At 45.8% G+C, this 25,527-nt stretch overlaps 2 protein-coding genes across 3 annotated transcripts in view; one reads left to right on the top strand and one right to left on the bottom strand.

Moving 5' to 3' along the window:
• The window catches only part of MOSPD2 (motile sperm domain containing 2), a 200,850-nt gene extending 192,789 nt beyond the window's left edge, over positions 1-8,061 (bottom strand). The window contains exon 1 of the mRNA XM_063955784.1: positions 7,979-8,061. Within this exon, the coding sequence (XP_063811854.1) occupies positions 7,979-7,987 (9 nt within the window). The 5' untranslated portion in view covers positions 7,988-8,061. The remainder of the gene's footprint in view (positions 1-7,978) is intronic.
• Positions 8,062-8,081: 20 nt separating this feature from the next.
• The window catches only part of FANCB (FA complementation group B), a 186,453-nt gene continuing 169,007 nt past the window's right edge, over positions 8,082-25,527 (top strand). The window contains exon 1 of one of the 2 annotated variants that reach the window (XM_063955781.1): positions 8,082-8,150. The gene's annotated coding sequence lies outside the window, so the exon portion shown is untranslated. Of the gene's footprint in view, positions 8,151-8,172; positions 8,216-25,527 lie in introns of those variants that run through there. The other variant, XM_063955783.1, reaches the window with a different exon arrangement.

The raw sequence follows: 25,527 nt of genomic DNA, 5'->3' as shown, positions 1-25,527 counted from the left end.
CAGTGTAAAAGGTGTGACACGTGTCTTCAGACCCAGGTTACCAATCAAAGCTGCTGATTAGCTCACTGAGATCCTCCATACTCTGGCTAGTCCTGGTCGTCTGCACTCTGTCCCTGTGGCTGATGAGATGCTTCAGAGCAGCTCCTCCCAACGCAACAGCGCTCACACGCCGCTCTCCCGACTAGACCGAGGAGCTTCTCAGGAAGCAGCAAAGAAGCAGACACTCTGACACCATGGGACGGAGCCTCCAGCTGTTACCGACCAACCAGAGCACACGTCAATTTGGTTGCTTACAGTGCGGGCCCCTCCAATGGAAGTCTGGGGGTATGCACATACAAGAAGGAGGCGCTGCAGGGCAGACACGGGTGCAGACACAGGCTCTGTGTGAAAGGGGTCAACCTAGGAATTACATGGGACCAAACTGCTGTGTAAAAGGGGGGCAGGAGCTGTGCAAAAACCAGGGTCCAAGCCGCGGCTTCTCTCAGAATGTGGTATAACTTTTTACCTTTATACAGAGCTGACAACAAATGCATTTTGCATAACGAGTGGCTGGAAAAACACCAGTGTTAAGTCACAAGACAGCACATGAAGCAATGGATATCTGCCAAGTTACATTGTGAGACGGTTTCGTTGCTGTAACACTCTTTGGTCACACATTGAACTTAAGGGAAGAAATAGTTCTAAAAACATGTGTTTCTAGTGTATGAATGAAACTACAACTGGACCCAGAACACATAAAACGGTGTCTATTTAAGAAATGGTTAAGGTGATATTTCTTGTACACAAGATTTCATGTCAGCAGATGGGAAATTCTACATAAATAACGTAAATGTTAATGCTAGCTCAAAGTTCTAATGTATATTTTATTGTAGGTAAAAGATCAAACATGCAAGTTACAATGCCCCAGCAGTACTTAAACATGCCTGACTTTGTTTTATGACATTGAATGCAGACTGCAGAGGTAATAGATGTAATCTAATGTTTGATCTATAATATTTATTTTTTAAAACAAACACACAACTTCTTTTCTATTCAACATTATAAATGTAAGCTTTACTTTTTCAATAAATTCAGTCTTAATTTCAGCACTCAGGGGCAGATGTATTAAACCTGTAAAAGTGATAAAGCAGTGAAAAATGCAAGGTGATAACGCACCAGCCAATCAGCTCCAATATGTAAATTTACAGTTAGGAGCTGATTGGCCGGTGCGTTATCACCTTGCACTTATCACTGCTTTATCACTTCTCCAGGCTTAATACATCTGCCAATCAATTCCATACATGACACTCAAATCTCCAAACATAGTGGTGGTATGTGGCTGACTAAGGAGGTCTGAGTGGAACGCTTGGAGGAGAGAATGGCATATGGGCAGACCTTTTTACTATAGAGTACGGCAAAGGTTCTGCAGTGCCGTATATAGCGGAAGGAACATACATCACAATGACATAGTACATGGGTGTCGTTTTGGAGTACCAGTGGGGAATTGAGGGTATGCAGCGGTTTTAGGGTTTTTTTTTTTTTTTGGCAAATGGGGTCTTAGACAGGGGTGCAACCACAAGTTTGTGGGCCCCATAGCAACATATTGAAGGGGCCCCTGTCCCAATGATTTTTGAAAGACACCTATCCACAGCAGTTCATTTTATACCCCATAATAGTGCCCTAGATTATTTTCTGGAGCATAGTAGTTCCCCAGTTTACATTATGTCACATTGCAGGGCTGCCAGTATACATTATGCCCACACAGTGGGCAGAAATCAATGGTTTGTTTTTTATGGCGTCAAAACTAATATCTATTGGAGCTATTCAATTGTTGCTCCAAGAAGATACCCATTCGCGGCAGTCATATTTCAGCTTGAAAATGTAATGTCACACAAATTAGGCTGGGCAATGAATCAGACCCAAATGCTTAGCAAGCAAATCTGAGAAACTGGTATGCAACTTTATAACCTGGGTCCAGACCCCTCTAAGTCTCTGGGCCCCATAGCAATGGCATCCCTTGCATCTACTATAGCATATACACCCAAGGTCTTAGCGCTTGTAAGGGAATTCTGTGTCAAATGGGTGTTCTCAGAGAAGGTGGTGGATTTTTTGAAGTACTGTATGTCATGTTGCCCACTGCACTAACTATTTTACAATTTATTTAATTTTAAGTGAATTATATTTGCCAATAATTCCTTTTAAAGTACACTATAGCTACCATAACAGTGGGTTACTTCACTTTTATCTCAGGTAGACAAACTGGATAAAACTGCCTCAGGATGGTATATAATGCAGCTGCTCTCCTACTACAGTATGTCTCTGAGTAACTTTCCAAGCTTACATTTATAAATGAACTGTGGAAGCCATTACAATGGATATACCTATACAATGTAGTAGGGAGGACAACAAATAAAAATGAGCAACAAATGCTGCATAACCAGAGATTATTAAAGTGGTTCAAAAGCTTATGATTCGTAGAGGATAATATATCCAGATGACCATCAGCAAAGATGTACGAGAGACACAGCCTGCTGCCTTTCAGAGCTCAGTTTTGATTTGGACCTTGCTATCTCTAGCACCATACACACGTCCTTCTTGTATGTCCGTGTAATTAGTTCTCTACATACATCTGGAAATGGCTTACGTGCAATGGGCCTTCATAGGTGCATCATCTTCACCACTGAGAAAATGAACATGATTAATCTCTTTAAGCAAATTTGGTCCTCAATAAGGCTTTTATGGCCAATATGTGCACCATGAATATGGATAAAACTGAAGCCATCCTGGATGTATGGAATGGTTGGTTTGGTTGTTCTGTTCTTAAATTCACACCATGTAAAGAATCTCCTCCAAACTATTTAATACAGTATTGAAACATTATTTTCTCTTGCCTTTCAGAGTGTAGTGATCAATGAATAGAATAAGCTTATCTCTGAGCAAGTCCGATCAATTTCCATGCCATTATAACTGAATGGAAGAAAGACTGGACCCTAGAGCAACAAACCTGGATGAAAAGATAGAAGCCATGGATCGTCCTGAGGTCTCTCCAAATATAACCAAAGATGCGGTGGCCAAAATGAAAGGATTGCCATCAACTATTCTTTCTATATTTTTTACCTCTCTTATTCTTACAGTAGTATTCACTGGATAAGAGTAAACAGAGAGAAGACGCAGTATAACTGAAAGGTCCATGGGACGGTCTACGCATGCACTGCCCCAGTACCTGGAACTTTGTGCTGAAAGAAAACTGGGCTCTTTTATATTTTGGCTTGTTGCCAGAATGACATATTGAGAAAAGCTAGATTTTCTTGATGCAGAGAGTGTTCCCCTGTAACAACTTGCCTTTTGACTTAAGTGAATGCTAAGGAACATTCAAAGTGACTTTAGATTTCTTCCAGCCGAAGATATCAGCATTGCTTCCCTCCATCACCATAGCTTTGCATCCAATGCCTTACTGATGATTTCTGAAGGCCACAAATGTCATGATATATGAGAATACTCTGAAGTGAAAGCATTGGACTGCTTTCCATACTGCTTGTATTTCCAATACATTTAATGTGAATATTGTTACGAGGTGAACTCCATAGCTCATAACACTGGAACATGTCCCAGGTATTAGCCATTGTGGGTCAATAGCTTCATACACACTATACATTACATTGGCCAATCTTAAAGATTCGTGATGGATTGAAATGACCATCGTATAGTATATCTAATTACTCCTAATTCATTATTTGATGAATTGTGTGGTGGCAGCTTCCCATCTGATGGGCTGCACATCAGATGGGTCGATGGTCACAATGCTCTGTACAATGAGGTCCACTAACAGCATGTATACGGGCACGATATACAGTTACATTGTATCTGTTCTTCACAAGATTGGCAGATTGTTTGGGTGTGTACCCAGAGTAACATAGAAGTTCATGATAATCTGATGTGGCAACTTAGAGTAACCTACTGTACTTGGGAGTCAGTAGTTGAGCTGGAGACTGTACATGTGCCACCTTTCCCAGGTGCTGACCCCTTTTGTGGAGGAAAACATAGATTACTTTGTTTTGTATGGTATCCATTCACATTCAAAGGAATTGAATTTGCTGCAATGGGAGGAAATTACTCTTGTTCTGTTCACACTTCAGCAATGGTCCCAACCGCTGCCCTTGTCAATTTGGAGCCCTAGGCAAGGCCAGTGCACAATGGCTACAGCAGCTGCCCATAGGCTTTTCAGATGCCCCTAGGCATTTGCCTATACTGTTTATAGGGCCAGCTCTGAATGCTCCTGTAAGATAGTTATAACTCACATTATGTTGGCACTGACTGCATGTTCCAAACTTCCCATTACCAGTAGGTCATCCAAATATAGTCCTTTCTGGAGCCACTGTTTTCTTAATACCATCACCAGCACTTTTGTAAAAGGTTCTTAAACATGGGTGGTATTCATGTGACCGGCGGTCAGGAGACCGACTGTCACATGACCTCCACCAACATCCCGCCCCCTCACTATCCCGACGGTCGGCATGTTGACCAACAGGGACTATTTCCACTCGTGGGGGTTCACGACACCCATAGAGTGAGAATAGAACTCGTGGCGACTCAGGTCGCCACCGAGCCCGCAAAGGGCTTGCTGCACTCGCCCCCCTGCTGGGATCCCAGCATCGGTATGCTGTCCACCAGCTAGCCATGCCACACCCCTTAAACATGTTACAGATCCAAAACACAGACAGGTGAAGGGTAGTGTTGTCCCATGATCCAGATACATTCTCATATTGCCTTGGAAGTTTTTTATTGCAAGATCCTCATTAACACCACAGCATTTGCTTATGTCTTGTGCTGGCATGTTGTTCTTTATTGCTATAACATCAGTCCCTACAGATTATTAATACACAAAGCAATTCAAAACAAACCCTCCACACTTATAACTAAGCTACATCTAAAAACACCCCAACATTCAGGCTACAATCAAGTCACAATAAAACAAGGAATGTAACTGATGGATGTATCCTTGTCCTATGAAAAAAGTTAAGAGTCCTTAAATAATTGTAAAAATGGAGATAATACAGGTACTCCAAGTACAGTATACACTCACAGACCCAACTGACAGCTACAACTAAGAACTGACATTAGTTTTTGGAGAAACTTTCCCATATCGCAGTGAAATATTTTGATACTGACAAGGCACCCACAAGTGTAAAACAATTTTGTTTGCACTGAAAGAAATAGACCTACAATAGAAAAACATTGCTTTTTTTTTTTCCAGTACATTTTTGGACAGACCGTCTATCGCCCAATGGGGGGTCATTCCGAGTTGATCGTAGCTGTGCTAAATTTAGCAAAGCTACGATCCTGAACTCAGAAATGCGGGGGGACGCCCAGCGCAGGGCTAGTCAGTGCCGCCCCCCCCACACACACACAGAAGTGCAAAGGCATCACACAGCGGCGATGCCTTTGCACTTCAAGAGTAGCTCCCGGCCAGTGCAGCTTTTGCGTGCTGGCCGGGAGCTACTCTGCGCTCCCCGGCCCGCAGCGGCTGCATGTGACGGCACGCAGCCGCTGCGGGCCACTCCCTGCATGGTCCGGCCATGCCTGCGTTGGCCGGACAGCGCTCATGAAACGGCGGCCAAACGCCGCCGTTTCGCCCCCTCCCGCCTCTGCCTGTCAATCAGGCAGAGGCGGTCGTACTGTAGCGACTGTCGGCCATGCGCCGGCACACTGCGGCGCATGCGCAGATCTGACCCGATCGCTACGCTGCGAAAAACTGCAGCGTGCGATCGGGTCAGAATGACCCCCCATTGTTTCCACTAGAGAAAGTGACTGCATTACAAGTCTGTTGCTGGGGTTCCAGTGTATAGACAATGTCTTGGTCGACCCAATATGGTCGATACTGAGAAAAAAAGTCACCCTATGAAAGGTCGACAACTATTTTAACTTTTTTTTAAATTTGTTGTTTGTTTTTTTAAACACTTTTACCATCCACTTGGACCACGTTGGGAATAGTAACCTGCAGCGTGAGCCATGCAAGGGTACACGGTACACTAATTGGGGTTCCACATTGCGCTCTGACTGTGAAAATGACACACAAAAAAAATGTTGTGTTGACCATTTGCTGTGTCGATACTTCATATGTCGACCTTTTGTCAGAGTCGACCTAGACATCTTCTATACCACACACGTTTCTATATAGGTGATACCACCACCACAGAGCTCTTGCATGACGTGACTAGAGGGCTGTTTAACGTGACCGCAGCGAGGATGTAGGAGCTGGTTGGTTGGTACTCTCTCTCTCCAAGGCTTAGTACATAGACCCCTAATAACTGCACTCCCTGCTGTTGCCATTACCACATAACTCTTAAGCTGGGTACACACTAGATCCATTGGACAACATATTGGGCGTTTTGTCTAGTGCAGTGGTCTGCAACCTTAATTCGGGTGTGAGCTACTTTTGGAAATTAAAACCTCTGAAGGAGCTACCCCCTCCACCCAATGCGCGTGCGTTCCTGCAAAAGTGGGTGTGGTCTCACAAAAGTGGGTGTGTCCTCACAACTACAAGTAATGCCACCCCGTAGTGCCAGATACACAAATAATGCCCCTCAGCACTGCCAGATATACAAATAATGCCTCCCAGCAGTGCCAGATACACAAATAATGCCCCCAGCAGTGCCAGATACACAAATAATGACCCCCAACAGTGCCAGATACAATGCCCCGCAGTGTCATTTAAAATAACCCCGCAGTGCCAGATAAAATGCCCCCCCGCAGTGTCCGTTACAGTGCCCCACACAGTGCTAACCATTGCTGGCTTCTTCTACTTCCACAGGTGCTGCTCCCCCTGTATGAGGGACGGAAGGGGAGGAGAGTGCAGCGCGCGCCTCTCCTGTGAAGTCCGGAGATCGGCTGCGGTGAGGGGTGATAGAGTCTCCGGCAGCGCCGGGCATTTAAAATATGGTGCCGGTATTGCCGGTCCACGAGCTCTGATTAGCTGACGGCCGGTACCATATTAAAAATGAAGGGAGGAGTGCCAGTGACTGCCCAAGCCTGTGCGCTCTGAGAGCTACCGAAAATTCTACTGCGAGCTATGGGTTGGAGATCACTGGTCTAGTGTGTACCCACTATGTCGCTGACAATCCGCACTCCTGCGTGTCGTCCTCAACATCCTCCGTCGGTCCTAAATGTTGTTAGTGAGGGTAATTTGTACCCAGCTTTACTCTACAGGTGACAGGATAGCACTGGATCTCTGTACTCCCCCACATACATAACGCTTACTGCACTGCAATCACTGTACACCTTACTCTCACCAATCAATAACTATCACTGTACAGGTGAGAAGACGCAATCACTGTAACAACATAATTGTCACTGCTAATAGCAACTAATCAATCGCCCCTTATTCTAGCACAGCCTGTAATATTACAGCAACTGATTGGTTGCTCCCCGCTTTATCTCTCTCCAAGATTTGATGAATCTCCCCTTCAATCACTGCACTTTCTGCTGCTCACACACACTGTCACTGCACAGGGGGTAACACTGCACTCTCTGCTACACCACAAACTGTGACCTGTACAGGTAATGACCCCAATCACTGCTGCTCACACATCACTGACTGCACAGGTCACACATCCCTGCAGCAAACACTTATTGCACAGGTGATAACAGTGAATCCCTATAATTGTCTGCAGCCGCCACAGAGCTGTCATTGTACAGGTGATAACACTGCAGCACTCTCAGCTGCTCACACATAACTGTCACTGTACCGGTGATAACAGTGCACTCCCTATTACACCCATCACTGTACTCTGCACTATGGCATTACACACATGTAGCATCCCTGGTGCACACGTCTCACACATTATTATATACTAGTAGTACGCCCGCAGCCCGTGGTGCACCCGATGATGGCAGCACACACCGGTCCCATGCTGAGGTCACCGCTACACAGCGGGTAAGGTGCCTCCATGCCAGGCTGCCCTCCCCCAGTGTGCCCAGGAGAAGACATCCTTATACTTACATCTGCCATCTCCGTCACTCTCCGCTCCGCTCTCCTCCTGTCTCTGACCGACAGACAGAGTCTCCGGGTACTTCCGGCCTCCCTGGCGTCACCGGCGCGTCACACCCTAGCCCCGCCCACTCACCCCGGCGTCATCTACTCTCTCCTGCCGGCTCCTCCGTGACGTCAGAGTGTGAGTATCTGCGGCCGCTAGGAGCAGGGTGAGGGGCGGGAACACCGGGGCAGCAGGGAGAGGAGGTGAGGGAGCAGCCGGGGTGCCCCGAAACACGGCTACCCAGAGTGCCTCACGGTGCACATGGTGGCGGGACGTTTACTTTCTCTTCTCTGACTGTGATGCTAGAAGTGCCACTGCCTATGTATGCACGTGTGTGTAACATAACACATGTACTGTATGTATCTGTAACACAGCACATGTATATAACATAACACCTGAATATGTGTAACTATTAACTAACACAGCTCCATAGCACATGTGTATATCTAACAAACACAGAGCAGTGAGGACAGGGGTGACACCCGTCCCTGCCGCAGTGCTCAGGATGGTGTGCTGCTCTCAGTCTCTGTTATGCTGGGTACACACCGTTGCACTTACAGAACACCCATTTTAGGTAAGTATACACACAATCTGATCGTCCGCTCGATGTGTCTGTTCTCGCTGAGACGTCAGCCCTCACTGCAACCGCCCGCTTACATAGCCAGATGTGCCGATATATTGGCTGTGCTGTACTGCCAACGCGATATGTCTGTGAACAGCGTCGTTCACAGACATCGGGTGTACACACCTGCCGACTGGCACACGGCATATCGGCCGACGGTATATTAGCCGTTCGCTCGAATAGCCAATATATCGCTTTGTGTGTACCCAGCTCAACACGCATAAACCAGCTGTAATTCCCCTGCAGCTATGGGGAGTTGTCCCCATACTGGCACTTTGCTGCCACCTGGTACGTGCCAGCAGGGGTAAATCACAGTGCATCAGTTCAGACTTATCCGTCGTAATCGTATGCACATCGTACCATGGGCCTAATTCAGACCTGATCGCTCGCTAGCGTTTTTTGCACCGCTGCGAACAGGTCAGAACTGTGCATGCGTATGCACTGCAATGCGCAGGCGTGTCGCACGGGTACAAAGCGGATAGCTGCTCAGCGATGGGTTTGTGCGAAGGATCCGTTCACATGGCCATTCGCAAGGAGATTGACAGGAAGAAGGCGTATGTGGGTGGCAACTGACCGTTTACAGGGAGTGTTTGGAAAAACTCAGGCATAAAGCGTTTGCAGGGCGGGTGTCTGACGTCAATTCCGGGCCCGGACAGGCTGAAGTGATCGCAGCGGCTGAGTAAGTCCTGGGCTACTCAGAAACTGCACATACTCTTTTTGTACCGCTCGGCTGCACATGCGATCGCAAACTTGCACAGCTAAAATACACTCCCCGGTGGGCGGCGACTATGCGAACGCTGGACTGCAAAAAAAACCCTAGCGAGCGATCAGGTCTGAATTAGGCCCCATGTTTGATGTATACATGATGCAACGTACAATTTTCAGTGGCATTTCTCTTTTTTTATTTTTTTTATTTGGTGAGGCACACCATCGATCGTTTAACGACCCTTTGTGTCCAGAGCACCAATTCGTGTGTCCAGAGCTGCTGGAGGAATTGAAGGGAAATTGTGCTTGTAATCCAATCAGATGCTGGTCGCCATGATGATGCTGGAGTAGGGGAGGGTAAACTCCCCACTCTACAAGTTCCGTAGTGCATAAGCCTAGTGCTGATGCACTACACCAGGGGTGACCAGTCGATCGCGATCCGCCACTCATCCACACGAGGCGAGGAGAGCGCAGCGCACACCTCTCCTGCCTGCTGTTCTGCCCCTCAGTCTGGTCTCCGGCAGTGACGGCGGAGTGTATAACTCAAATCAGGTGCCGGTTCTTTAGCCAATCGGAGCTCGCGGACTGGCGCCTGATTTGAGATATACACGCTGCCGTCACTGCCGGAGACCAGACTGAGGGGCAGGGCGGCAGGCAGGAGAGGCGCGCGCTGAACTCTCCACACAGCAGCAAAACGGTGAGCATCACTACGGGGGCATATCTGGCACTGTGGGCACACGGCACTGTGGGGGCATATCTGTACCTGGCACTGTGGGGTCATAAGTGGCACTGTGGGGGCATACCTAGCACTGTGGGGGCATATCTGTATCTGGCACTGTGGGGGCATATCTAGCACTGTGGGGGCATATCTGTATCTGGCACTGTGGGGTCATATGTGGCACTGTGGGGGCATATCTAGCACTGTGGGCACATGGCACTGTGGGGGCATATGTGGCACTGTGAGGGCATAACTGGCACTGTGGGGGCATATGTGTTTGAGGTTTTTACCTGTGGGGGCCAATGTGTTATTTCGTGCGAGACAGTCATTACACTCTGTGCAGCAAGGCTACGTCCCTTTTTTATACCACGCCCACTTTTTTGTTATTCCACGCCCCTTTTTAATCCCACCTAGGTAGATCACAAAAGCTTTTCAGCTTTCAAAGTATATCACCGACTCCAAAAGTCTGCCCACCCCTGCACTACACCATGCCACCTGGTCTCACAAAAAAAGCAAAGTCTCATTTAAGGGCCTATTTATTATTAAATATTTGCAGCATATTCCCTGAAAACACCTGTGTGTGGAGGATACCAGTAAATGTTAAGTATCATCCCAATGTATTGTATAAAGGATCTCCAATATCTTCTGTGGTCGCTCCATTACTGACAGCAGCCACCATAGATTTCTATGGCAGATGTAGTGCAGTCAGATCTACAAAGCTTTCAGTAGTTTGGCCCCTGCAGCTAAGCCATTTGGAGATGGTGTTGTGCTACTGTAGCCTATAGGCTGCTCTTTGCAAAAAACTGTTTGGAGCCTTCTTTGGTAATGGCTGCTGCATATTTGTGGTCAGTAGATACCACATGCCCAGGTTTCCTTATAGAGGAACGAAGAAACTGCTGATGCGGTCACTTCACTTCGAGCACATTGCAGAGATAAGCTCCTTTTGGATCCCCTGTCCTGCCGGGCAGTATTAGCACATTCTGAAATGCGATTATGGGTGCTAATATCGTGCCTAGATCACACTGCAAATGTGGGTTTTGATAAATGGGTCCATTAGCATGAATTTGCAGACAGTGCATGTGCGAGACGCTGTCCCAGTCATCCACTGCTGCACACACTACAGATACCGCCAAGTAATTTTGCAGATATATGTGACAATAAACTACAAAAGTGAGCTTGTAGTATGTTAATAAATGCTGACATAAATTAATCACCATACAACAGCATGGCAATGGCATTATTGTTGCAAGTATGTAGAGGCCATAGAGAAAAGGGACTTTCAATATAGTAAAACATTATCGCCACCTTGTATAAGCTTGGATAGCTTTTGATGATTAATATAAGTGGCAGATTGAGCTGGATGTAGCGTATTGGACACTTATAACCAGGTAATGCGTCTCTTCTTGGATGGGTAAATGTCACGTTGGGGAGTGTTAGCTGCAATGTACTTCTGTTACCTTTATAAATACACAGTGACCTCTGCTCTCTGATTAAGGATGACCATTGATGGGCTAGCCATCAGTATTCAATGGTTTTTAACTTTCCTGGGAAAACAAATGATTTGGGTTTACACATATACAGTAATGCTCAGCCAAGCAATCCTGCAACAAAAATACACAAAATGCAATTTTGTGCATCCTTGACCTACATGGTTCAGGTTACAAAATGAACACAGACATTTAATTTTACTATTTCAGGATACAGTTAGGATCCAGACAGTCAGAATACCGACAGCGGGATCCTGATGGTCAGAATTCCAATGAATCCCTCTGGTAAGGTGTGGAGGGTTAGGGTTAGGCACTAGTGGGAGGGTTATGCTGTAGGGGAAGTCAGGGTTAGACTGCAGGAGGGGCGAGTAGAGTTAGGCTGCAGGAGGGCTGGGTTAGGGGTAGGAATAGTTGTAGGGTTTAAATTCTTACTGGGATCTGTCGTGATTCCGCTGTCAGCATCCTGACCGTTAGGATTTTGCACCCAATCCATTATTTTGTGTAAGTGTTTTTTGCAAGGAATAAATCACTTTGAGCCATATATTTGATCATGGGAATCAAAAAACAGTGGTCATTTACATACAACCAACTTCCAACCATGTTATTATTATTATTATTATTATTATTATTATTATTATTATCCTTTATTTATATGGCGCCACAAGGGTTCTGCAGCACCCAATTACAGAGTACATAAACAAATAATCAAACAGGAAAACAGCAACTTACAGTTGACGACAATATAGGACAAGTACAGGGTAAATAAACATAGCTACATCAGCAGATGACACTGGAATAAGTATCAGGTGGCAGAAGACTGCTGGATTTGGTGCAGCTGAAGATTATTAAAGTAAGAAAAGGGTAAGCACATGAGGGAATGCAAAATGCATAAAAAAATTACAATAAACAAGGTTGGCCATGAATAAACCTCCAACTTCATGCACTCGTAACAAGTTAAATAAAAACTGTATTCAGTTGTTATAGTAACCATCTTATCAACATTCTTGTGCAATGAAGTTAATCAGAACATCTATACCAGTGGTTCTCAAACTGTATGCCTAGGAATGTAGTTTTTGGACGACAGTCCAAATTGAGCTGCATGCACGGCCGACATCGAGGGTTGTTAACAACCTGCGTGGGCGCTCATCGACAGCAGCATACACACTTAGGGATAAAGTAAACAACGTCGCTCTTTAAGGGTCAAAATGAGCGACGTTTAATTTATCGCTAAGTATGTACCCACCTTAAGGATGACATAAAAACACAATTTACTTAATAGAGCAACTGATCTATATAATTAAAGCAATCCGTTAAAAAAATATTTTCTCTGACGTCCTAGTGGATGCTGGGAACTCCGTAAGGACCATGGGGAATAGCGGCTCCGCAGGAGACTGGGCACAACTAAAGAAAGCTTTAGGTCACCTGGTGTGCACTGGCTCCTCCCACTATGACCCTCCTCCAAGCCTCAGTTAGATTTTGTGCCCGGCCGAGGTTGGATGCACACTAGGGGCTCTCCTGAGCTTCTAGAAAGAAAGTATAGAATTAGGTTTTTTATTTTCAGTGAGACCTGCTGGCAACAGGCTCACTGCAGCGAGGGACTAAGGGGAGAAGAAGCGAACCTGCCTGCTTGCAGCCAGCTTGGGCTTCTTAGGCTACTGGACACCATTAGCTCCAGAGGGATCGACCGCAGGCCCAGCCTTGGTGTTCGGTCCCGGAGCCGCGCCGCCGTCCCCCTTACAGAGCCAGAAGCAAGAAGAGGTCCGGAAAATCGGCGGCAGAAGACATCAGTCTTCACCAAGGTAGCGCACAGCACTGCAGCTGTGCGCCATTGCTCCTCACACACACTTCACACTCCGGTCACTGAGGGTGCAGGGCGCTGGGGGGGGGGGCGCCCTGAGAAGCAATAATAACACCTTGGCTGGCAAAAATACCACAATATATAGCCCCAGAGGCTATATATGTGGTAAATACCCCTGCCAGAATCCAGAAAAAAGCGGGAGAAAAGTCCGCGAAAAAGGGGCGGAGCTATCTCCCTCAGACACACTGGCGCCATTTTCTCTTCACAGTGCAGCTGGAAGAAAGCTCCCCAGGCTCTCCCCTGTAGTTTTCAGGCTCAAAGGGTTAAAAAGAGAGGGGGGGCACTAAATTTAGGCGCAATATTATATATACAAGCAGCTATTGGGGAAATTTCACTCAGTTATAGTGTTAATCCCCACATTATATAGCGCTCTGGTGTGTGCTGGCATACTCTCTCTCTGTCTCCCCAAAGGGCTTTGTGGGGTCCTGTCCTCAGTCAGAGCATTCCCTGTGTGTGTGCGGTGTGTCGGTACGGCTGTGTCGACATGTTTAATGAGGAGGCTTATATGGTGACGGAGCAAATGCCCATAAATGTGATGTCGCCCCCTGTGGGGCCGACACCAGAGTGGATGGTTAGGTGAAAGGTATTAACCGACAGTGTCAACTCCTTACATAAAAGGGTGGATGACGTAACAGCTGTGGGACAGCCGGCTTCTCAGTCCGCGCCTGCCCAGGCGTCTCAAAGGCCATCAGGGGCTCAAAAACGCCCGCTCACTCAGATGGCAGACACAGATGTCGACACGGGGTCTGACTCCAGTGTCGACAAGGTTGAGACATATACACAATCCACTAGGAACATCCGTGACTTGATCCCGGCAAAAAAAAAAAAAAAATGTGTTACACATTTCTGACATTAACCCTCTAAAAATGGGTTTTTATGTTGGGGAGAAAAAGCAGGCAGTGTTTTGTTCCCCCATCAGATGAATGAATGAAGTGTGTGAAAAGCGTGGGTTCCCCCCGATAAGAAACTGGTAATTTCTAAAAAGTTACTGATGGCGTACCCTTTCCCGCCAGAGGATAAGTTACGCTGGGAGATATCCCCTAGGGTGGATAAAGCGCTCACACGGTTGTCAAAAAAGGTGGCACTGCCGTTTTAGGAACGGCCACTTTGAAGGTACCTGTTGATAAAAAGCAGGAGGCTATCCTGAAGTCTGTATTTACACACTCAGGTACTAGACTGAGACCTGCAGATCGTGCTGCTGCAGCGTGGTCGGTGACCCTGTTAAACATGAGAACATATTAAAGACGTCGTCTTATATATGAGGGATGCACAGATATTTTGCCGGCTGGCATCCAAAATGAATGTAATGTCCATTCTGTCAGGAGGGTATTAGAGACCTGTCACTGGACAGGTGATGCTGACTTTAAAAGGCGCATAGAGATTCTGCCTTATAAGGGTGAGGAATTATTTGGGGATGGTCTCTGGGACCTCGTATCCACAGCAACAGCTGGGAAGAAATATTTTTACCTCAGGTTTCCTCACAGACTAAGAAAGCACTGTATTATCAGGTACAGTCTTTTCGGCTTCAGAAAAGCAAGCGGGTCAAAGGCGCTTCCTTTCTGTACAGAGACATGGGAAGAGGGAAAAAGCTGCACCAGTCAGCCTGTTCCCAGAATCAAAATTCTTCTCTCGCTTCCTCTGAGTCCACAGCATGACGCGGGGGCTCCACAGGTGTAGCCAGGTACGGTGGGGGGCCGTCTCAAAAATTTCAGCGATCAGTGGGCTCGCTCACAGGTGGATCCCTGTTTCATTCAAGTAGTATTTCAGGGGTACAAGCTGGAATTCCAGATGTCTCCCCCCCGCCGTTTCCTCAAATATGCCTTGCCGACAACTCCCTCAGGCAGGGAGGCTGCGCTAGAGGCAATTAATAAGCTGTATTCCCAGCAGGTAATACTCAAGGTGCCCCTACTTCAACAAGGACGGGGTTACTATTCCACACGGTTTGGGGTACCGAAACCGCATGGTTCGGTGTGACCCATTTTATATTTAAAATCCTTGAACACATACATAAAAAAATTCAAGTTCAAGATGGAATCGCTCAGGGCGGTTATTGCAAGCCTGGACGAGGGGGATTACATGGGATCCCGGGACATCAAGGATGCTTACCTGCATGTCCCCATTTACCATCTTCGCCAGGAGTACCTCAGATTTGTGGTACAGGATTACCATTACCAAGCCCAGACACTGCCGTTTGGACTGTACATGGCACCGAGGGTGTTTACCAAGGTAATGGCCGAAATGATATTACTCCTTCGAAAAAAGGGAGTTTTAATTATCCCGTACTTGGACAATCTCCTTATAAGGGCAAGGTCCAAGGAGCAGTTGCTAGTCGGGGTAGCACTATTTTGGAAGATGCTACAACAGCACGGTTGGATTCTAAACAGTCCAAAGTCACAGCTGGTTCCTACGACACGTCTACTGTTCCTGGGGATGGTTCTGGACACAGAACAGAAATAAGTGTTTCTCCCGGAGGAGAAAGCCAAGGAGCTGTCATCTCTAGTCAGAGACCTCCTGAAGCCAAAACAGGTATCGGTGCATCATTGCACGCGAGTCCTGGGAAATATGGTAGCTTCCTACGAAGCAATGCCATTCGGCAGGTTCCATGCAAGAACTTTTCAGTGGGACCTGTTGGACAAGTGGTCCGGATCACATCTTCAGATGCATCGGCTGATAACCCTGTCTTCAAGGACCAGGGTATCTCTACTGTGGTGGCTGCAGAGTGCCCATCTTCAAGAGGGCCGCAGGTTCGGCATACAGGACTAGGTCCTAGTGACCATGGATGCCAGCCTTTGAGGCTGGGGGGCAGTCACACAGGGAAGAAACTTCCAGGGACTTTGGTCAAGTCAGGTGACTTCCCTACACATAAATATTCTGGAACTGGGGGCCATTTACAATGCACTGAGTCAGGCAAGGCCTCTGCTTCAAAACCAGCCGGTACTGATCCAATCAGACAACATCACGGCGGTCGCCCATGTAAACCAACGGGGCGGCACAAGAAGCAGGATGGCGATGGCAGAAGCCACAAGGATTCTCCGATGGGCGGAAAATCATGTGTTAGCACTGTCAGCAGTGTTCATTCCCGGAGTGGACGACTGGGAAGCAGATCTTCTCAGCAGACACGACCTCCACCCGGGAGAGTGGGGATTTCATCCAGAAGTCTTCCAAAGGATTGTACACCATTGGGAAAGGCCACAGGTGGACATGATGGCGTCCCGCCTCAACAAAAAGCTATAAAAGATATTGCGCCAGGTCAAGGGACCCTCAGGCGATAGCTGTGGACGCTCTGGTAACACCGTGGGTGTACCAGTCGGTTATGTGTTCCCCCCTCTGCCTCTCATACAAAAGGTACTGAGAATAATAGGAAGGCGAGGAGTAAGAACGATACTCGTGGTTCCGGATTGGCCAAGAAGAGCTTGGTACCCAGAACTTCAAGAAATTATATCAGAGGACCCATGGCCTCTGCCGCTCAGACAGGACCTGCGGCAGCAGGGGCCCTGTCTGTTCCAAGACTTACCGCGGCTACGTTTTGACGGCATGGCGGTTGAACGCCGGATCCTAAAGGAAAAGGGCATTCCGGAGGAAGTCATTCCTACGCTGATTCAAGCCAGGAAAGATGTAACTGCAAAACATTATCACCGCATATGGCGGAAATATGTTGCTTGGTGTGAGGCCAAAAAAGGCCCCAACAGAGGAATTTCAACTAGGTCGATTTTTGCATTTCCTACAAGCAGGAGTGTTTATGGGCCTAAAATTAGGCTCCATTAAGATACAGATCTCGGCTCTGTCGATTTTCTTCCAGAAAGAACTAGCTTCAGTACCTGAAGTTCAGACATTGTAAAAGGAGTGCTGCATATTCAGCCCCCGGTTGTGCCTCCAGTGGCACCTTGGGTTCTCAACGTGGTGTTGAGTTTCTTAAAATCACATTGGTGTGATCCACTAAAAACCGTGGATCTAAAATATCTCACGCGGAAAGTGGTCATGTTATTGGCCTTGGCTTCGGCCAGGCGTGTATCAGAATTGGCGGCTTTGTCATATAAAAGTCCTTATCTGATTTTCCATATGGATAGGGCAGAATTGAGGACTCGTCCCCAGTTTCTCCCTAAGGTGGTATCAGCTTTCCACTTGAACCAACCTATTGTAGTGCCTGCGGCTACTAGGGACTTGGAGGATTCCAAGTTACTGGACGTAGTAAGGGCCTTGAAAAATTATGCTTTCTGCGGCTGGACTACCGCAGCCAAAATCTGTAAAAGCCCATTCCACAAGGAAGGTGGGCTCATCTTGGGCAGCTGCCCGAGGGGTCTCGGCTTTACAACTTTGCCGAGCTGCAACTTGGTCAGGGGCAAACACGTTTGCTAAATTCTACAAAATTGATACCCTGGCTGAGGAGGACCTGGAGTTCTCTCATTCGGTGCTGCAGAGTCATCCGCACTCTCCCGCCCGTTTGGGAGCTTTGGTATAATCCCCATGGTCCTTACGGAGTTCCCAGCATCCACTAGGACGTCAGAGAAAATAAGATTTTACTCACCGGTAAATCTATTTCTCGTAGTCCGTAGTGGATGCTGGGCGCCCATCCCAAGTGCGGATTGTCTGCAATACTTGTATATAGTTATTGCCTAACTAAAGGGTTATTGTTGAGCCATCTGTTGAGAGGCTCAGTTATATTCATACTGTTAACTGGGTATAGTATCACGAGTTATACGGTGTGATTGGTGTGGCTGGTATGAGTCTTACCCGGATTCAAAATCCTTCCTTATTATGTCAGCTCGTCCGGGCACAGTGTCCTAACTGAGGCTTGGAGGGGGGTCATAGTGGGAGGAGCCAGTGCACACCAGGTGACCTAAAGCTTTCTTTAGTTGTGCCCAGTCTCCTGCGGAGCCGCTATTCCCCATGGTACTTACGGAGTTCCCAGCATCCACTACGGACTACGAGAAATAGATTTACCGGTGAGTAAAATCTTATTTTATATGTTTAAGTATAATAGCTTCAAAATGAAAAATATCTTTCCCTGTCTCTGTAATATTCAGTTTATTACAATCCATTCTATTGCTATCCTATTCTCTAGTGACCACTGTAAAACTGAAGAAGTCCAGCAGAAAAGTAACAACTCACCCTTGATCATCACAGATAATACAAGTGATTGGAATTCATATCTGAATGCTGTCATGTTACCCTTTTCTATCAGCAGAAATAAGTGATTTTATAAAGGGGATATTGGCTTCTCCAAAACTTTATTCAATAAATAGTTTTCACATTTGCATGAGTGGAGTAATTTTTTTTTCTACTTTATTATAAATTGACCGAGTTACAAGCATTAGCACCTGGCAGAAATGCCAAGTTTGTTCTCAATTTATGAACTCATCTCTATTCCCCAATTATATACCATCCTCTTTGTCCAGTTTTACACTGCTGCTTCCAAGTATGTAGTTTCTTGCATTCAGTCATGGTAACTAGTATTATAAAGCTAGGTATACACATACGGGGTATTCAATTAAGTGCTGTTTTTTTCGACTGATCGAAAAAACGGCACTAACTCGACACATGGTATTCAATTGCGGGCGTTTTTGCCCATTTTTCAACCCATTTTCACCCATGCCGTTTCACTTTTTTTTTTTTTGTAGAATCAACATGGGTGAAAATTTTGCAAAAAAAGGGGCGAAAATGCCCACGAATTCGCTAAAACACATGTATCTGCGGCAAATTTGCAGATACACGTGGTTTTCGACAGTGCCGGATTTTCCGATCAGTCGAAAAAACGGCACAGGTATTGAATAGGTCAAATGTAAATTCAACCTAAGAAGGGGCAAAAAATGCAGTTTTTTCGAATGGTTAGAAAACAGCACTAATTGAATACTCACCTTATACTGTACAATCGTCATTCTTTCGATTCCCAACCGGTTAATGCAATATCTTAGTATCTTAGATAATGTTTTATCGAAAGAAGTGGTCGCATCGTGAAGGTCAGGTTTTCATCATATGGTACAGTGGGGCAAATGTATTAACCTGGAGACGGCATAAGGGAGTGATAAACCAGTGATAAGTGCAAGGTGTTAAACGCATCAGCCAGTCAGCTCCTAGCTGTTAATTTACATATTGAACCTGATTGGCTGGTGTGATTATCACCTTGCACTTATCACTGGTTTATCACTTCCTTATGCCTTCTTCAGGTTAATACATCTGCCCCAGTATTAGGGCAGTTTAGCCTTTGTGTCTTTTCATATATTTTAAGTTGGGTACATACTAGGTGATATTTTAAATGATATCGCTCATTTTGACCCTTTTGAGCGATATCGTTTAACGTTAATTCGCACTCCCACTGGTCGTTAACAAGGTGTTCTGTCATCTGTACATGCAGATCAATTTTGGCTATATTGTTTAAAACTGCATGTTCGGGGTGGTGGATGGGAGACGTCACTGAATGACATCTTTATCGATATCGTTCAGTGTGTATGTACTTTATCATTTGCCCGGGAGTTCAAGGGAAAACATTGACGATATTGCTCATGGAGCATATTACCTAGTGTGTACACAGCTTTACATGAGTTTCATGGATTGAGAGTAGATTGTAAAAGTGTGTATGTGCTGTGATCGGGACTTCTGGTCGTAAGTGTAATCAAATGTAAAATCGCATATGATTGCATGAGTGCGTACAGGTATACCTAGCTTAAGGCTTGGGGATACTATCTCTTTAACCCTCCATCGGGCGCACCTCTGGGACTCCCGGGTTTGGGCGCAGTGCGCCTCACAGGCGCCTGTTAGAAAATCGTCATTAGCACCTAATTAACTCAATTCTAATGCTCTTAAAGTGATCAGTGACCTTCATTATGACGTACAAAGAGAGAATATTCAAAATCTGATTAAAAAACCCTCATTTATTAACCTCAAAGTAAGTAAGGTTGGCAGACCATATTTGCATGGGGCGGGCATTTATGGCATTCATAATTCGACATCCTTCTGTGACCCATTTCTGTAGTACAGGTGATGCATCAAACGTCTTCAGCTTAGCTCTCCAATCATCAGTTCATTGGCCAACCTTTTCAGGTACACTCTTCTACGCAGTGGTTCGAGTGTATTGCCGAGGTAAATGATTTGAGAATTGATGCCACCCACATTGAGCATTGCGAAGAAGATGACCATTGGCCAGAGCTTGATGTTTCAGCTTATGCTGTAAGTAGCGCACATTTGATCTGCAGAATCAACCTCACTTTTGGTTGTATTATAGAAAGTGATCACCTCTGGTTTCTTTTGCTCTCCAAAATCAGGATCAATGGCTTTGAAGCGAAGATACAAGAATTACGTTTTTCTTCTCTCGCGTGATGTAGTAAACCAGAACCTTACCATTATTGAAGCTGAACATACTGCTGTATTGTTTTTTCCTTTCACATTCACAAAATCTGGTGGCAGCTCTTTTTTGTATTTTCTAATAGTTTCAACGTAGGACAGCTTTTTTTTTTTTTTTCAAGTCATCGATGAGATCTATAGCAGTAAACCAATTATCAGCAGTAATTGTTACGACCAGATCCAAATATGGGCTCAGCCATTCTCTTCACCACATCACTTGGCTTGTTGCTGACACAGAAAGGTCCTGCTGGCTGTTTTCCAGCATAAATTTCCATGTTGACGGTGTAAATCATCCTGGCATCAACGAGAGCAAAACATTTTATTCCATATTTGTTTGCTTTTGAGGGTATGTATTGCCAAAAAGAACATTTACCTCGAAAACCAGGAAGCATTTCGTCTACAGTGACTTTCTCCCCAACGCAGGGGATCGGTATGAAATACCTACAATCAAAATCCCGATGGTCGAAATCCCGACATCAATTGACCGACGGTCAAAATCCCGACATGGACAAAATACGACACTTAAAATACAGACAAGGTCAAAATACCGACATTTAAAATGCCGACATGAGGTTTTCATTGTTTTTTGTATGTCGACATGGACACCATGTAAGTGTACCGCGTCCTCTCGTATGGCTCGCTGCGCTCGCCATGCTTCGGGCACGATGCCTCGCTGCGCTCAGCACACTATTATATTCCCCCTCCAGGTCCACTGGGATGGTAAAGTACGAACAAGTCGGTTTCAATGAAAAATACATGAAAAACTCATGTCGGCATTTTGACTTGTCGACATTTTACATGTCGATATTTTGACCTTGTCGGTATTTTAAATGTCTGTATTTTGTCCATGTCAGGATTTTGACCTTGTCTGGATTTTGACCGTCGGTCAATTGCTGTCGGATTTCGACCGTCGGGATTTTGATTGTCGGTAAATTGACTGCATCCCCAACGCAGTAGCTCTTCTGACAATTTTCCACAAAAATTGGAGCAAGCCGTTCAAATTCTTTTAGTTGGGTTCGGGTAGTTCGATCGTCAAAACGAAGGCAACATATGAGGGTCTTGAACCGTTTCAGATTCATCATAAGACTGAATTTTTCAATGCCGTCACCTTCTCTCCCCCAAAGTTCTTCCAGACTTTGACGATTCCCTTTGTACGCTCCTGCTAGGTACTACAAGCCAATTAAAGCCCTTACTTTAATGACATCCGTGAGTCTGATGTCCCTCTCTCTGGCGAATTGGTCCTTGATAATGTCAATGTACTGGTTTGTGTACCTAACAATTGTGTCAAGGATTTCGTCAGTGAATAAATTATTCCAACATTCGACTGCAGTTTGCGCATTCTTAGCATTTCCTCTGACTCCAGGAAGGTGAGTGATAATGTTGTGAGTTCCCATACGACAAACTTTCCTGGGCGGCCTTTTGGACCACTTGGTCTTCTTATCTTTCCCCCCAAAAAAGGTGTCACCTGTTTCTTCATCATAATCACTAGCCTCCTCAGAATCTTGCTCGATTCCTGAATCACCTTCATGTTCCTCCACCTCATCTTGAGAATCGGTGGCACTCTCTTCTCCCATATCCTCAGTGACTGATGGGTCTCCTTTGTTGTCATTCTGTAGCAAATCTCTTATTTCTTCAAGGTGACTGGTTAGTCAAATCGTAGGTTTTATGGGCCATTTCAGCAGAAAATCTGAAGCAAAAAAGAGAAAACATGAGTACAAGTTTGGGCGCAGTGTGCCTGTGAGGCCACCCTGGACAAACCTACATATTTCCGCAAAATATCCACAACCTTTGTAATTTTCTTTCATAAAATGAGCAAAATAAACAATTAATACTTGAAAATAAAAGGAATTACGAACCTTTCAAAAATTGGACGAGTTCGGGCGCAATGGGCTTGCACTCCACGCAGGCAGCGGGAAAACTAACTCAGGAGGTTTCGAACAGCACCTAGAGATAGGAAGGTACTAGGAGGGACAGGCCCCTGCGTCTTGGGGCCGAGAGGTAAGCGAGAACAGCCTTGCAGCGCCTGTCAGGCCAGCTGCGCCCGACTGAGGGTTAAAGGTACACTTACCAACACTAAAATGAGTGCTCACTTTGAATCCCAGTGTCTCCTCTTTGTGACTTTGGACTATGTTTTCCACTGTTCCACCTAGCAGAAACTATGTAGTAGGCTTGATTCGGGTTGGAACCTTGCACCTAAAAAGCCTGGGTGTACAGTCCTGAGTTAAATTGTACATGGTATATATATAAAAATCAATAATTATATGTAATAATGTTGTTGTTTGTTATTGAGCTTTTCTCTAGAAGGACGAAAAACGCTTAAGTCTAACAGATTAATCAAAGGCATTGATCACCTTGTTTGTTTAGTTGTAGGTTCCTAAGATTGTATGAAGTGTTACATAATTATTTAGAGCGTAACGTATCCTGTGGTGTACATTATAATGACTTTAGAAGTCAGTGAGGAATTATGTGTCCATAGAAAGGCATGAGGTTGCAGACATTTACGTACCTCACAAATGTAGGTGACTTTTATTGGCATTCCATAGTATAATAACATTGTGTTAAAAAACTAATAACCAGTTTAAAAAAAATTACATGACGTGAAGGAGGTAGTGTGTGCAAATTACTGCATTTACGTTTGTACCTGTCATTTTAATCGCTTTTCGCCAGAGAGAATTACCTTTTGTGTGTTTAGCCGTAAACAAACACAATATGCCATTTGTGTCACGATCCGGGTATCTGGACGCCATTACTTACCCTTCAGATGCCTCCTAAGGCTGGCTCAGCGTTCCAGGTCCGGATCCCGCTGTTCCTGAGTTTCCACATGCAGAATGTCAGAGTGGTGATTTCATCAGCCGCGGCCTCCGCTGTGCCCGCGTGGTTAAATGTGCGCTTGTCAGTCTGGCGTCTCCTGTCTCCTGTGGCCGGCGTCGCCATTACTGTTTCAATTCTCACATGGATTACAAACCAAACTTCCCTCCAAGTGTCTGCATGGGCGCAGCCATCTTGGATTTTGTCATCTGATTATTTCCACCAATCTGCTGTCTGTATTGTTGATTTGCATAATTGCCTAGCCAACCCCTTCCTTGCTGCAGGTATAAGTATGCTGTGCCTGAGCAAGGAAGGCGTCAGTGCTTTGGTTGTCTAACCTAGTTCCAGTTTGTCTCTCTCCTGTGGTTGTCTTCCAGGTTCCAGCTCCTGTCTCCAGACTTCTGCTATAGAGACCCGCACCAGCATTCCATCTGCGGTGTAGCCTGACTCTCCGATCCATTCTGGACTCACCTGTTTCCAGCTACAACAATCACCTGCTTCCAGCCCAGCTTCCAGCAGTGTACAGCTTCTCTTAAAGGGCCGGTGTCCTTTCTGCAGTTTACCACTCTCCACCGGTATTATTATTTCACCGCTCTCAAACAATCACCTGCTTCCAGCCCAGCTTCCAGCAGTGTATAGCTTCTCTTAAAGGGCCGGTGTCCTTTTCTGCAGTTTACCACTCTCCACCGGTATTATTATTTCACCGCTCTCAAACTCCAAACTTCATTATTATTTCACCGCTCTCAAGTTCGTTTATTATTTAACTGGTTCCAGCCAGTATCCACTCCGTACCAACAACAGTCTGGTTCCAGCCAGTATCCACAGCAGCCGTTTTACCTTCAGCAGCCCAGCCTTTCCTGGAACATCAGCTGGTACGATCCTGGGTTCTCTCCATTGCTACAGTCAGGCCTGGTAAGGACTTTCCAACTAGAAGATTATAAGAACTGTCTCACACTACCAGTGCCTGTGGCCCTTGCCACCCTGTAGTACCCAGGAATTGTATTTATCCTCTGTTGACTTTTATGTTTCCTTTTACTGCTGCTGTGTTACGGAGTTTGTCATAATAAACATCATTGACTTTTATCCTGGTTGTCGTGGTCACGCCTTCGGGCAGTTATTCTACATGTTACTTACATGTCTAGGGGTCTGATACAACCTCCCAGGTTCCGTTACATCTCAGCCCCTACAACTGAGGCTGCCTCCCGTCAGCTCAGGCCCTCAGTTGTGACAGTTTGTATTAAGTGACCTATTGTAAACATGCGGCGGGATGTAATGCAGTACGAAATTGCCAGAGGCGCGGGTTGCCGGCTGATCTCGGATGTTTTTTTAAAGGGACAAAGCAAAACCATGCCTTGTAAGTGATTGTTCCTTTAAAAAAACGTCCGAGATCTTCCGGCAGCCCGCACCTCCAGCAATCACGGACTGCATTACTTCCCGCCGATGGTGTTGTTTACATGTTATGTTGCTTTAATATACAATATTGAACAGATGCGTTACTGACAAGGCTGAGCATTACTGACAATCCATAATGATATTTCTGTATGTTATGAAGGAAGTGCCTTTAGCCACACTGACAGAAGTGAACAGGGTTATCTGGATTGGTTTGGCATTAGTGTGCATATATGGTTGTCCAGTACATTTTAGGGTGCGTGGGTTGTCGGGGTGGCAAGCAACATTAGAGGATGTACACTTTGCTAATGTGTAACTCATTAAAGTCACCCCTCACCACGAGATGTGGACAATATACCGGTAGTCGGGATCCCACCATTCAGGACACTGACAGTGGGATCCTGATGGACCGAATCCGGACACATTCTGCAGGTAAGTACAGGAGATAGGAACTAGGGGGAGAGTTAGTGTTAGGCTGTGTGGGTAGGGGAGATTAGGGTTAAACTGTGGGGGTGGGGGAGGTTGGTTAGTCTGCAAGAGGGATGGGTTAGGGAGAAAATACTTACCGTGATGTGTCAGGATTCTGGCCA

The sequence above is a fragment of the Pseudophryne corroboree genome, chromosome 2 (assembly GCF_028390025.1).
Source record: "Pseudophryne corroboree isolate aPseCor3 chromosome 2, aPseCor3.hap2, whole genome shotgun sequence".
NCBI lineage: Eukaryota > Metazoa > Chordata > Amphibia > Anura > Myobatrachidae > Pseudophryne > Pseudophryne corroboree.
The sequence above is the reverse complement of the archived record's forward strand: the minus strand, read 5'-3'. Positions and strand labels throughout refer to the sequence as shown.